At 43.6% G+C, this 13,868-nt stretch overlaps 1 protein-coding gene across 2 annotated transcripts in view; it reads left to right on the forward strand.

The window, feature by feature from the left end:
* The window catches only part of LOC124605808 (laccase-6-like), a 422,826-nt gene that overhangs the window by 320,650 nt on the left and 88,308 nt on the right, over positions 1-13,868 (forward strand). For both annotated transcript variants that reach the window (XM_047137715.1, XM_047137716.1), the window contains exons 6-7: positions 6,495-6,687; positions 10,500-10,774. In XM_047137715.1, coding sequence (XP_046993671.1) covers positions 6,495-6,687; positions 10,500-10,774 — 468 coding nt within the window. The remainder of the gene's footprint in view (positions 1-6,494; positions 6,688-10,499; positions 10,775-13,868) is intronic.

Genomic DNA, 13,868 nt, shown 5'->3' on the forward strand with positions numbered 1-13,868 from the left:
GTAGCAAAACTCCTTTACTACTTTAAGTGTCTCATTTCCTAATCTAATTACCCTAGCATCACCCGATTTAATTTGACTACATTCCATCATCCTCGTTTTGCTTTTGTTGATGTTCATCTTATATCCTCCTTTCAAGACACTGTCCATTCCATTCAACTGCTCTTCCAAGTCCTTTGCTGTCTCTGACAGAATTACAATGTCATCGGCGAACCTCAAAGTTTTTACTTCTTCTCCATGAATTTTAATACCTACTCCGAAATTTTCTTTTGTTTCCTTTACTGCTTGCTCGATATACAGATTGAATAACATCGGGGAGAGGCTACAACCCTGTCTCACTCCTTTCCCAACCACTGCTTGCCTTCCATGCCCCTCGACTCTTATAACTGCCATCTGGTTTCTGTACAAATTGTAAATAGCCTTTCGCTCCCTGTATTTTACCCCTGCCACCTTTAGAATGTGAAAGAGAGTATTCCAGTCAACATTGTCAAAAGCTTTCTCTAGGTCTACAAATGCTAGAAACGCAGGTTTGCCTTTTCTTGATCTTTCTTCTAAGATAAGTCGTAAGGTTAGTATTGCCTCACGTGTTCCAAAATTTCTACGGAATCCAAACTGATCTTCCCCGAGGTCCGCTTCTACCAGTTTTTCCATTCGTCTGTAAAGAATTCGCGTTAGTATTTTGCAGCTGTGACTTATTAAACTGATAGTTCGGTAATTTTCACATCTGTCAACACCTGCTTTCTTTGGGATTGGAATTATTATATTCTTCTTGAAGTCTGAGGGTATTTCACCTGTCTCATACATCTTGCTCACCAGATGGTAGAGTTTTGTCAGGACTGGCTCTCCCAAGGCTGTCAGTAGTTCTAATGGAATGTTGTCTACTCCCGGGGCCTTGTTTCGACTCAGGTCTTTCAGTGCTCTGTCAAACTCTTCACGCAGTATCGTATCTCCCATTTCATCTTCATCTACATCCTCTTCCATTTCCATAATATTGTCGTCAAGTACATCGCCCTTGTATAAACCCTCTATATACTCCTTCCACCTTTCTACCTTCCCTTCTTTGCTTAGAACTGGGTTGCCATCTGAGCTCTTGATATTCATACAAGTGGTTCTCTTCTCTCCAAAGGTCTCTTTAATTTTCCTGTAGGCAGTATCTATCTTACCCCTAGTGAGACAAGCCTCTACATCCTTACATTTGTCCTCTAGCCATCCCTGCTTAGCCATTTTGCACTTCCTGTCGATCTCATTTTTGAGACGTTTGTATTCCTTTTTGCCTGCTTCATTTACTGCATTTTTATATTTTCTCCTTTCATCAATTAAATGCAATATTTCTTCTGTTACCCAAGGATTTCTATTAGCCCTCGTCTTTTTACCTACTTGTCGTCTGCTGCTTTCACTACTTCATCCCTCAGAGCTACCCATTCTTCTTCTACTGTATTTCTTTTGGCTTATCATTGTATAATTTGCCTCATGAGCATGCAGTGTTGCAAACACCTGGCTTGTGCTGTCATATGTCATCTTTGACTTTCTCAGAATCGGAGAGATTTTTGATGAAGGACGAAAGATCTCTTGCTCGCTCCTCAAAATCCGTACTAGTATTATATTATACGAAATGCGAAAGTAACTATCTTTTACGTTCTCACAACTATATCGTTGAACTAACTTCGCTGAAATTTGGTAAGGAGTTAGACTGAAACCTGAGAGAAAATATGGACTACGTTAGAACGTGTGTACTACACGATATTTACTGACTGGAAGAATATTACGCATAGTAGGAAAAAATATTTAATCTTTATTCCCTTCGTTACCAAACACTGATGATTCCTTGACGGCTTAACCGATATCTTCTTTTGGTCAAATTGTACCATAATTTTCTTCCCTGTTCGATTCAGTTCCTCATTAATTATTCAATCCAGCCATCTAATCTTCAGGATTCTTCTGTAGTACCACATCTCAAAAGCTTCTATCCTCTTCTTGTCCAAACTGTTTATGGCCCACTTCCGTACAAGGCTACACTCCAGACAAATACCTTCACTTTCTAGCACTTAAGTTTATATTCTATTTTAACAAATTTCACTTTTCGCAATTGCATTTCTTGCCATTGCCAGACGGCATTTTATTTCCACTACAATTCGACCTTCATCACGTATGGTGCTGCCGAAATAGAAAAACTCATTTACTGCTTTAACTGTCTCATTTCCTAACCAAATTCGGCCAGTGTCGCCTGATTTGATTCCGCTAAGCATAATCGAAGCATTTAATATACTACCTTTCATTATCCTTCCTTTATTTTTGTTGATGTTCACCTTTAACCTTTTTCAGGATAATATCCATCCCGTTAAACTGCTCTTCCAAATCCTTTGCCGTGTACGACAGAATTAAAATGTCTTCGCTAATCTTGGATTTTATTTCTCCTTCCTGAATTTTAACTCCATTTCCAAATTTGCTATTTGTTTCCTTCACAGCTTTCTCGATATATGAGCTGAATAAGATCGGGTATAGGCTAAAACCCTTTCCCACCACCTTCTCAACTGTTAATTCCTTTCCACATCCTTCGATTCATAAACAGTGTCCCAGTTTCTGTACACGTTGCAGATAACCTTTCATTCCCCTTCTTTTATTCCTGCTACCTTCAGAACATCGAAGAGAATCTGCAGGTGTGTTTTCACTTATAGTATGGATATCTGCATCGTTGAAGTAAGCAAATCACCATTCCATCTCAAATTCCATGGTTCGTGGAGGGAGAATAACGTTAAACTGACTACTATTATTTAATAAAATATTGTGTTATGTTACGTAACCCTGGATTACGAAATCCACATAAAATTAACGATTTGAGCAGGGTATAAAACAGGACCTTTTGCACTTCATTTGGTATGTAACATGCCACCGCTGATCTAATAATTTTAACTAAAGAGTGCATAACCTATAATATGATTTCCTTTTAATAAAACTGGAGTAGCAAAATTTACAATGGTTTGGTAGCAATGTCATGTTTTCCCCGTTTTAGTGTTCAAGAGTTAAGAACTTACGTATTGTAGTGACTATTTAATAAAAAGTGCATTTTACTTTATTGAAATTTCTTTTATTTGTTGAATGGGTATATGAGAATAAAGAACAGTATTATTCTTTGTTTCCCCTCTGTCTAATGCCTGTTTGTTGATTGTAGTGGAACCTCGTTGATCCGGATTAGGGTGGGACGATAGGTCATTCAGATAATCCAGGAAGTCAGAAGAAATTAGAATGATATGTGATAAACATACACGATATATTTACTTTCACGTAACGGCACAAAAATTATACTTAATTTTCACACAAACATTGATCAGATATTGAAATAATCGTGTGTTCCTACACTGAAAAATCGGTAATTTTCTTATGAGCCAGATTCGTACATCATTTATGTGCGACATCTTTATGCAGGCGTTTCACCTGCAGTAGTTCGGCCGAACGTTGTTACTGCCTGGCATTCCACGTGAACCATTATTTTGTCCAGCTGCATTGTTGACTCTGTGCGTATCACAATGTCTTCAGACAGTACCAGCTTCGTCAGCTAATCCATGACACTACCGTCACTGTCTGCAGGACACGAAATGGCTCGATTTCGTCATGAAAAATCAAACTGCAGCCAGGGTCATTGTCATTTTGCAGCCACTGATTTACGTCTCCAGCACTTATACATGAACATCATTTTCATATTATTCAATTCCAGATCCAGCAGCAATGTTTTTGAACAATTCTCCTTCATCTATCCTGCGCAGTGCATGTTACCTCCTGCTCATGGAGACTACCACCTTGTTTCTCTTTGACGTCATCTTACGGCCGCAACACACGTGGCAGTACGGTACAGTAAAGCTAAATGTCGACTTATTATTATTATCTTGGAACTCTTCCATTTGGTCCGTGTTTGCATAGAAAAACAGTAGTATCAGGAATTGAGTCCGCCTTGATGCAAAACACCTTGTTATTCGTTTATTTCTTTATTATCCCAAACTAGTTTAAGCGACAAATATCACCATCATTAGTGTGGTTGTTTTAATCTAAAGCATGCAGAAAATGGCATGACTCTACAAACACAGTAAAACGTTATTACATTTTTACAATTCGTCTTTTGAAATATAGTTTTCTATTGATACTTTCATACTACCTTATTTATTGTATGTTACAGCATGTTTTAAGCAATTATTGGCGCTGTTTGCGACATATTTTTCTGTGCTCTTTTTTTCTGTTGCCGTCTTTTTACTTAGCGAACATCATGTCATCTGCAAACCATGTGAGCGGCTGTTAGTAAACAAATATTAAAAGGTGAACTTCGTATGTTAGCAGTATATACTTGAGTTTGTGGTGGTGTTGTGGAAACCAGTTATTTGGTGTGTAATGAGGTGTTGCTTAGCTATCCGTGTACTCACGTTCGTTGGATGGTATGTAGCTGCTTTTACACACAGAAAAATAAAGCTTTTGCACTTTGTTTCTGATCCAGAATATTACGCCATCTTGCTATTCTCGCGTGTCGCGAGAGGCTTATCGCATGTGGCGAGAAAGGCTATGAAAAACTGTAGCGCGAATTACGACGACTTCTGTTCATTATTATGTCTCTGTGTGTAATGTGGAAGTGGTTCTTTTGCGTGTGTGTGCTTTCTATTCTGTGTCCTTGGTCAGTTCTCTCAGAGCGGTAAAGAGTGTGTTGTTGCAGGATGTTGTGTTTTCATTTATTACATTTTTCCCTTCGACTATAGCCTTTTGTATGTAGTAATTTTCTTCTATTGTTAGTTGTCGGTATAGACTGTTGCTGTTTCTCAGAATGCGTAGATCGTTTTCGATATTAGTGGGGTTATGGTTTTTGTTCATTAGATGTTCTGCAAAAGTTGAATGTGTGCTGTCACTCTTTAGAGCTCTCATGTGCTCTGTGTACCTCGTTCGGAAATTTCTGCTTGTTTGTCCTATGTAGTGGGCCTGACAGGAGTTGCAAGTGAGTTGATATATTCCAGCGTTGCTGAATTTGTCTCAGGTTTTTCTGACTGGTCTTAGTCTTTTCTGAACTGTATTGTTTGTTCTGAATGTTATTGGGATCCCTTGCTTTTTCAATATGTTTCCTATTCTATGTGATATTTTGTTATTGTGTGTTAGTGTGTACCATATCTCTCTTTTTTTCTGAAGTGGTGTGGTCTGCTGTGTTGTCTGTGTGTACTGCATGTTTCCGTTTTACCTTGGTGTTGAGTTTGTTTATGATATCTGTTTTGTAGTCGTTTTCAACAGCAATTTGTTTGATTATATTTAGCTCCTGTGTGTAGTTTTCTGGTTTAAGAGTTGTTCTGTTTATCCTGTGGAGCATGTGTGTGAAACTGGCATATTTATGCACTGTCGGATGGTTGGATGGTTCAAAATGGTTGAAATGGCTCTGAGCACTATGCGACTTAACTTCTGAGGTCATCAGTCCCCTAGAACTTAGAACTAATTAAACCTAACTAACCTAAGGACATCACACACATCCATGCCCGAGGCAGGATTCGAACCTGCGACCGCAGCGGTCGCTCGGCTCCAGACTGTAGCGCCTAGAACCGCGCGGCAACGCTGGCCGGCGGTGGTTGGATGAACTGTGGATAACAGTGGTTCTGGATGTGGGTTTTCTGTGGATGGAGAATTCATGTTGGTAGTTCTTTCTTGTGATTGTAAGATCCAAGAAATTTAGTTTCTTGTTGTTTTCTATTTCCATTGTGAAGTGGATTTGTGGGTGTACTGTGTTGATGTTATTGTGTAGCTCTTCTATCCTGTTATGTGTTTCATGTACAAGACAGATTATGTCATACACATATCGGTACCAGTCACCAACTATATTTCAAAAGACGAATTGTAAAAATGTAATGTTTTACTGTGTTTTTACAATCATGCCATTTTCTTCATGTTTTAGTATTTAAAAAAAAACCACTGATGCTGGTGATATTTGTCGCCGAAACTAGTTTGGGATAGTAAAGAAATAAACGAATAACATGCATCAAGGCGGACTCAATTCCTGATATTACTGTTTCTTTAAATGTCAGCCGGCCGGGGTGGCCGAGCGGTTCTAGGCGCTACAGTCTGGAATCGGCACGACCGCTACGGTCGCAGGTTCGAATCCTGCCTCGGGCATGGATGTGTGTGATGTCCTTAGTTTAGTTAGGTTTAAGTAGTTCTAAGTTCTAGGGGACTGATGACCTTAGAAGTTGAGTCCCATAGTGCTCAGAGCCATTTGAACCAGTTTTTCTTTAAATGTCGACTTGTTGACTGACACCTTTCCAGGATCTGTTTGTGGTGACTGAATGAATTTTAATTTAGTGACTCTGTTACGTAGGAAGTAACAAATACTGATAGTTACTGTATTAAAGAAAAACGGTCCAGATGAACCGATGATCCACGTTAATAAGGTTCCACTGTAATTGACGGGGCACTTGCCATATTGTGTCCGTGCACGGGGAGTGCTGCTTGACCATCCTAACACAGCAACACGTGCGTGTCACCAGGGCTCCGGGGACCTGCCGCTGCACACGTTCTGGGTGTCGGCGGGCCGGCGCTACCGGTTCCGCGTGGTGAACGCCGGCGGCGGCGGCCACTGCCCGGTCAACGTCACCGTCGAGGGCCACCGCATGCTGCTCATAGCGCTGGACGGCGCGCCCGTCAGGCCGCAGCTCGCCACCTCCGCCGTGCTCGCCTCTGGTGAGTCGCCTCGCTCCTCCACCTGTACACAGACCCAATAGAGCACCGCCGAAGGCGACAGCGTAGCTAGGTCTCACACGCTACCACGCGGACAAGCACTCGCCGACTGAGAGCAGTCTACAGGCGCGTGGTCACTCCACACCCCTACAGAAACAAAGCGGTTAGCTTCGTCGCAACGGAACTCGAGTAGATTAGCACGGTTTCCACGAGCTAAGATACAGATCTGATCACAAGGTCACTGATAAGTACTTCCTTACACGGGTGAGAACTACACTACTTAAAATTTGCTACACCAGGAAGAAATGCAGATGATAAACGGGTATTCATTGGACAAATATATTATACTAGAACTGACATGTGATTACATTTTCACGCAATTTGGGTGTGTAGATCCTGAGAAATCAGTACCCAGAACAACCACCTCTGGCCGTAATAACGGCCTTGTTACGCCTGGGCGTTGAGTCAAACAGAGCTTGGATGTCGTGTACAGGTGCAGCTGCCCATGCACCTTCAACACGATATCACAGTTCATCAAGAGTAGTGACTGGCGTATTGTGATGAGCCATTTGCTCGGCCAACATTGACCAGACGTTTTCAATTGGTGAGAGATCGTTTTGCCATTCGTGCACCCAGGTTCATCGTTGAGTACACGATCGCAGGCACTCCTGTCTGTGATGAAGCGTCAAGGGTTACCGCAACCATGGTCTCCGAGCTGATAGTCCATGCTGCTGCAAACATCGTCGAACTGTTCGTGCAGATGGTTGTTGTCTTACAAACGTCCTCATCAGTTGACTCAGGGATCGAGGCGTGGCTGCACGATCCTTTACAGCCATGCGGATAAGATGCCTGTCATCTCGACTGCTAGTGATACGAGGCCATTGGGATCCAGCACGGCGTTCCGTATTACCCTCCTGAACCCACAGATTCCATATCCTGCTAACAGTCATTGGATCTCGACCAACGCGAGCAGCAATGTCGCGATACGATAAACCGCAATCGCGATGGGCTACAATCCGACCTTTATCAAAGTCGGAAACGTGATGGTACGCCATTTCTCCTCCTTACACGAGGCAGCCCAACAACGTTTCACCAGGCAACGCCGGTCAACTGCTGTTTGTGTATGAGAAATCTGTTGGAAACTTTCCTCATGTCAGCACGTTGTAGGTGTCACCACCGGCGCCACCCTTGTGTGAATGCTCTGAAAAGCTAATCATTTGCATATCACAGCATCTTCTTCCTGTCGGTTAAATTTCGCGTCTATAGCACGTCATCTTCCTGGTGTAGCAATTTTAATGGCCAGTAGTGTAACAACAGATGTCACCCTCCCCCGCCCCCCCCCCCGCCCCTCATTCCCCTCTCCCCAAGAAACCACCAGCAATTTTTCAAGATCATCCAGGGCAACCCCACCCCTCCACTCCCCCCCCACCCACTGGACCAATCAGATTCAAGCACCCCCACCCCATTTTAATCTTTTACAGCTGGGGCAGTTGAGTAGGTAGCTTCATACTGGAGCTGTGCAGCATAGGGGGAGGTTCAGATTGTATCTATTTGTTAGTAACAAATTACTGCAATTTCTTTAATTCATGTCACTGGAGTTCTATTTGTTAATAACTATTTAATATTAGATGTGGTTTTCGTCAGTCGAGGCGGTAGCAGAGACCACCCCCAAACAGACTAAGTACTCTCATTTTTCCACATTTTTTGTATATTTCCCAAATTTTACTTACTTCATCCAATTACGTGAGTGTGACCTATTGTTATCGACGTAACGTCAACACCACATTCTGTCTATTTCATGACAGTGACAGCCAATCCCAGAGCAGTATGTGTCCAGAATATCCGAATTGGTTATAATTCTTAAGTCACCATTACATTACTACTGTGTGTGTGTTCGTATATGTGTTTTATGTCATAGGTTTTGCGCTAGGAACGAATAAATTCGTAGAAATAATGAAATCATGACTTATTAGCGATGCCACAGCAAATTTTATAAGCATTGCAGTTTTGCCGAGATCCAACAAAATGTACGGTACGTATAAGAAATACCATACCGCGGTAGATAAAACCCTGCTGAGCCACCACCACGTTTTTAGATTCACTGATGTGGTTTATGTTTTAAAACGAGGGCATTGTTAGAAATAATGACCAATTCATACCAAAATTCTGATGTTTCCAACCAAAGGTACTGTTTGTAAGAGAGTTAGCACATCGCTACAAAACATATACAGTTAATCTTCCAGAAACAGGACTTGACTTGCGAACAACACGTGGACAGTGACTGCTGGAGAAATGGCCTGCACATACATGATAACAGTAGAATCACTGTCCAGCTCCCATACTGAGTTATCTTACCTGTTATCGTATAGTGTGGCTTAGTCCAACGACGACGACGCCTTTCTTTTGTTCGCGTGGACCTTCTGGTATTAATAATGCAGCACGACATATCATTACAGTTCCTTGTCTTTAAACAGACAGCAGCAGACGATGCGAATACACCACAAGAAACTGTTTGTCCCCCATTGTGAAAAGACACAAGAACCAAAGTATGACACATGTTGCAATACACCGCATGGAACATCTCCAAAAGAAACATGTTTCCAGTGGCAGTGTGTCCTTGGATTAAGGGAGTTGTTGATTTCCGCAGATAATTGTTTACAGGGAAGGGGAATCAACAGAGTGGTTAACCCTTCCCCACTTCTGTATCTCTTTATTATGCTTTGATGCGTCCTTAATCGACATTTAGTACTAACGGTCTGATATTGTTAAACATACTTTATTTTTAGCACTAACAGTTCTTGATATGCTAAGCTTGTCTCACTAGAGGGTAAAATGTAATAACATAAATGTCTTCACCTAGGAAGCTTCTCGAACGATTAAATGAAATATGGACGTTAAACATGTATCGTTACCTTCAATTGCTAACTAGTGCCTTGATTACTAATGATGTTTGCTTGGTTAAGTGGGTTGTTTGCAAATTTGTTTTTGTTTCTTAAATTATATTTTGACAGTTTTCGCAATGTGTGTGTTAAATGTAATTGCCAAAAACACGTTTTTTGAGACACAACTGAAGTGAATAACAAATCGGTAGATGTCTCAGACAGTATTGGTGCGAGGCGAGTTCTGCACCAAAGTACCATTACCCAAGATGGCGGCGATGTCGTAATCAACTGACGTCAGTTGATGATGTCATTCAAGATGGCGGCCGTGACGTCAGTTGATTACGTCATCCAAGATGGCGGCCGCAACGTCACCCAACCCCAAGGCGGTTTCTGAGCCAAAGTACCGTTATCCAAGATGGCGGGAAAGTGCCACACTCCCTCCCCCCCCCCCCAACAGGATAATGCATCACACCTCTACTAACCTAAGAAAATCGCAGGAAGATAAGTCACTTGGGCTACCCCCACTAACCTAAGTCACCTGACCGCCACCTCTTCCTAGAAACTGGCACCAAGTTTGAATTTTGGTGGTAAAGAAAAGTCAATTCGCGTATCTATACTAATCTAAGAAAATGGTTCGAAAGAAAGGACATTTGGACTAACCTAAGTCACCCGACCGCCGCCTCCTCCCAGGGATTCGTGGGAAAAGGACTCGACCAGTGCTGGACCAGTGGAGAGAGGAAGCAGAGTACTTTATTTATTTTGGAACAATTTATTTAAGGATGGAGTATATTTATTAGACTGATACAAAACACACGCTCTGACATTCTTTCTCGAGACACCACCCTTACCCACAGTGACATGTTCGGCTCGGCATTGTGACACGCGTACACAACAGTGAGTGAGCTGCATTTGTGTTTCCTGGTTGGGTCGCAGGGGAGCGCGCCGACGTGGTGATCCGTGCGGAGCACGCAGATGGCACGTACCGCGTCCTGGCCAACACCGTATCCGGCTGCGGCTCCCAACAGCTGCACAGCGCCGCCCTGCTGCGGTACAGAGACCCTGCCAGCGACGACCACGACCACGACGAGGTCGAGACCAACAGCATCGACGCTGAGGGCGAGGGCCTACAGGAGGCTTCGCCTACTCCTCCCACGGAGCTGGCCGTCGAACACAGCGAGATGCCGGAGACAGCACCCTTCAACGCCACGGTTAGTGTCCCCTGCACCAGGAAAGGCGCCATTCGGTTCGGTTCTACTCTTCCTTATAACACCTCTGTGATTTATGAAAACAAAATATATTGTGCCCTCAACTGCAGGAATTCTCTGAGTGACACTGTCGGGCAATTTTGACTATTCACAGCTACATTTGCATCTATACCCTGCAAACCATTGTGAAGTGGATGGCAGAGGGTACGTCCCTTTGTGCCAACTTACGAGGGCTATTCGGAAAGTGAGGAACGATCAGTTGCGAAATGGAAACCACTGTGAAAATCCTACAGGTCTTTTCACAGAGTTTTGGGCAGTGTCTCTAATATGCCCGTCGATTGCATCAAGATGCTCGTTTCAGCTGTGAGCGCACTGTGAGCAAGTAAAGGTGCCTAGAACAAGAATGTCTCACGCCAAGTAGGAGGGCCCACTGAGAGGCTTCGCCTTAATGAATGCAGCCCACCTAACACAACTGCCACGCACTTCCTTCTTCATTGCAATTCTCCGCTGCACTGTGCAAGGGCAGTGAAGACGCTTCTGCAGCCTTTTCGATGAGAAGTGTTCGATCACTCACAACACAGCCTTAATTGGCTCGTCCTGAGAATCATCTCTGTTCACATGAAATGCTGGACACAAAGGCAACACTTGGGCGCAGGCTACCCGCTATAGACCAGTGTAGAGAATTATCGGAAACCACAGGCGGCTGCCTTCTATGACAATGGTGTTGGAAATTTGATATAAAGCTCCGACAAATGTCTAAGTCGGAGCGGCGACTATGTAGAGAAGTACCTGGAAGGTGTAGCTAAATGTGCAAAGAAAATAGTTTTGATTTTCACTGTAGTTTCCATTTCGCGCCCGATCGTTCCTTACTTTCCGAACAACCCTCGTATTTTTTAGGGCTTCATCACAGTCAATTCCTGTATGGTGCACATGAAGAATAATTGTTTAAACGCCTTTGCGTGTGTTCTATCTAGTCTAATCTTGTCTTCGCGAGCCCTGTGAGACTGATGTGAAGGTCTTTCAGTATGCTATAGGGTCAAAAGTATCCGGACACCTGTTAGTGGACATTAATATGAGCTGTGTCCACCCTTCGCCTTTATGACAGTTTGAATTCTGGTACGGACGCTCTCGTCAGGTGTCTGAATGTCTGTGGAGGAATGGCAGCCCAGGCTTTCTCAAGAGGAGAAAGTAGTGATGTCTGACGCTGGGGCTTGGAGCGAAGGTGACGTTCCAGCTCACCCCATTAGTGTTCCACTGGGTTTCCGTCGGAAATCTGGGCAGGTCAGTCGATTTCAGGAATGATATTGTCCACAAACCATTGCCTTACTGATGGTGCTTTATGACAGAATGGATTATAATCCTGATACAATCAGTTATCGTCTCCAAACTGTTCCTGTGCTGTATGCAGCACACAGTGCTGTAAAATGTATTAATATCCTTGCGCATTTAGCGTTCTCTTAAGCTCATTATGAAGATAACACCCAAAACACAGTCTACTCCGTGCTCCGTTGTTGACACTACACATGATGGTAGGTAACGTTCTCCAGGCATTCGCCAAACCAAACCCTTCCGTAGGATTGCCACTGGATATAGCATGATCCATCATTCCAAATCACTCTTTTTCCAGTCATCAGCTGTCCAGTCACGACGCTCTTTAGGCCACCTCAAGCGTCGCTAAGCACTGACTGCAGACATGCATGACTTTTGAGAAGCTGTTCTACCATTGTACTGCATTCTTTTTAACTCCCCACACACAGTCGTTGTCTTAGCTAGATTGCTGGTAGGACTCTTGAACTCACGAGTGATCATTTCCGCTTATTTCATGTAATTCTGTACAAACACCCTCCACGATGCGCGATGGTTCCTGTCCACCAGAACATGAAGTCTGCCTCCTATTGATTTAGCTGTGGTCGTTTCTTCACATTTCTAATTCGCAGTCACATGTCCAACATTCGACTGGGTAGCTGTAGAAGGGTTGAAATGTCCCTGACGGATTTGTTACTCAGGTAAATGGAAATGAGCGTTTGGCGTCATTGGGCGGGAGACGGGGATGGTCCGGCCACCTTGGTGCAGGTCTTCTTACAGTCGACGCCACATTGGGCGACCTGCGCGCTGGATAGGGATGAAATGATGATGAAGACAACACCCAGTCCCTGAGCGGAGAAAATCCCCAACCCAGCTGGGAATCGAACCCGGGCCCGTAGGATGGCAATCCCTCACGCTGACCATTCAGCTATCGGGGCAGACTGTTACTCAGGTAACATTCGACGACTAGTTCAAGTTCTGAGACACTGAGCTCTCTTCATTGACCCATTCTGCTTTTACTGTTTCTCTACTGACAAGAAAATACTCCCCACCTTCTATTAAAATGGTGGGTTCAACTCTCTTGACATCTAGTGGCCGATTCCGCATTACATAGGCATGTCCGGATAAATATGATCAGATAGTGTGTATTCCTTCATTACTCATTTAAACCTAGATCTTGAAAATGAGATTTTCACTCTGCAGGGGAGTGTGTGCTGATGTGAAACTTCCTGGCAGATCAAAACTGTGTGCCGGACCGAGACTCGAAGTCGGATCCTTTGCCTTTCGCGGACAAGTGCTCTTCCGTGTGAGGTACCCAAGCACGACTGACGACCCGTCCTCACAGTTTTAATCTGCCAGGAAGTTTCATATAAGCGCACACTCCGCAGCAGAGTGAAAATCTCATTCTGGAAACATCCCCTAGGCTGTGGATAAGCCATGTCTCCGCAATACCCTTTCTTCCAGGAGTGCTAGTTCTGCAAGGTTCGCAGAAGAGCTACTGTTAAGCTTGGAAGGTAGAAGACGAGGTACTGGCGGAATTTGAGCTGTGAGGACGGGTTCGTGAGTCGTGCTTGGGCAGCGCAGATGGTACAACACTTGCCGCGAAAGGCAAAGGTCCCGAGTTCGAGTCCCGGTCCGGCACACAGTTTAAATCTTCCAGGAAGTTTCGTTTTAGATCTTGACATTTTGTAAGCAGGCTTTCTTTGGATAATTTGTGTCTATCTTCAAGCGTCTGCTAGTTCACTTTCTTCAGAACCTCCGTGACGTTCTTCCACGAATAAAACCAACCTAT

This window comes from Schistocerca americana, chromosome 3, assembly GCF_021461395.2.
Source record: "Schistocerca americana isolate TAMUIC-IGC-003095 chromosome 3, iqSchAmer2.1, whole genome shotgun sequence".
Lineage (NCBI taxonomy): Eukaryota > Metazoa > Arthropoda > Insecta > Orthoptera > Acrididae > Schistocerca > Schistocerca americana.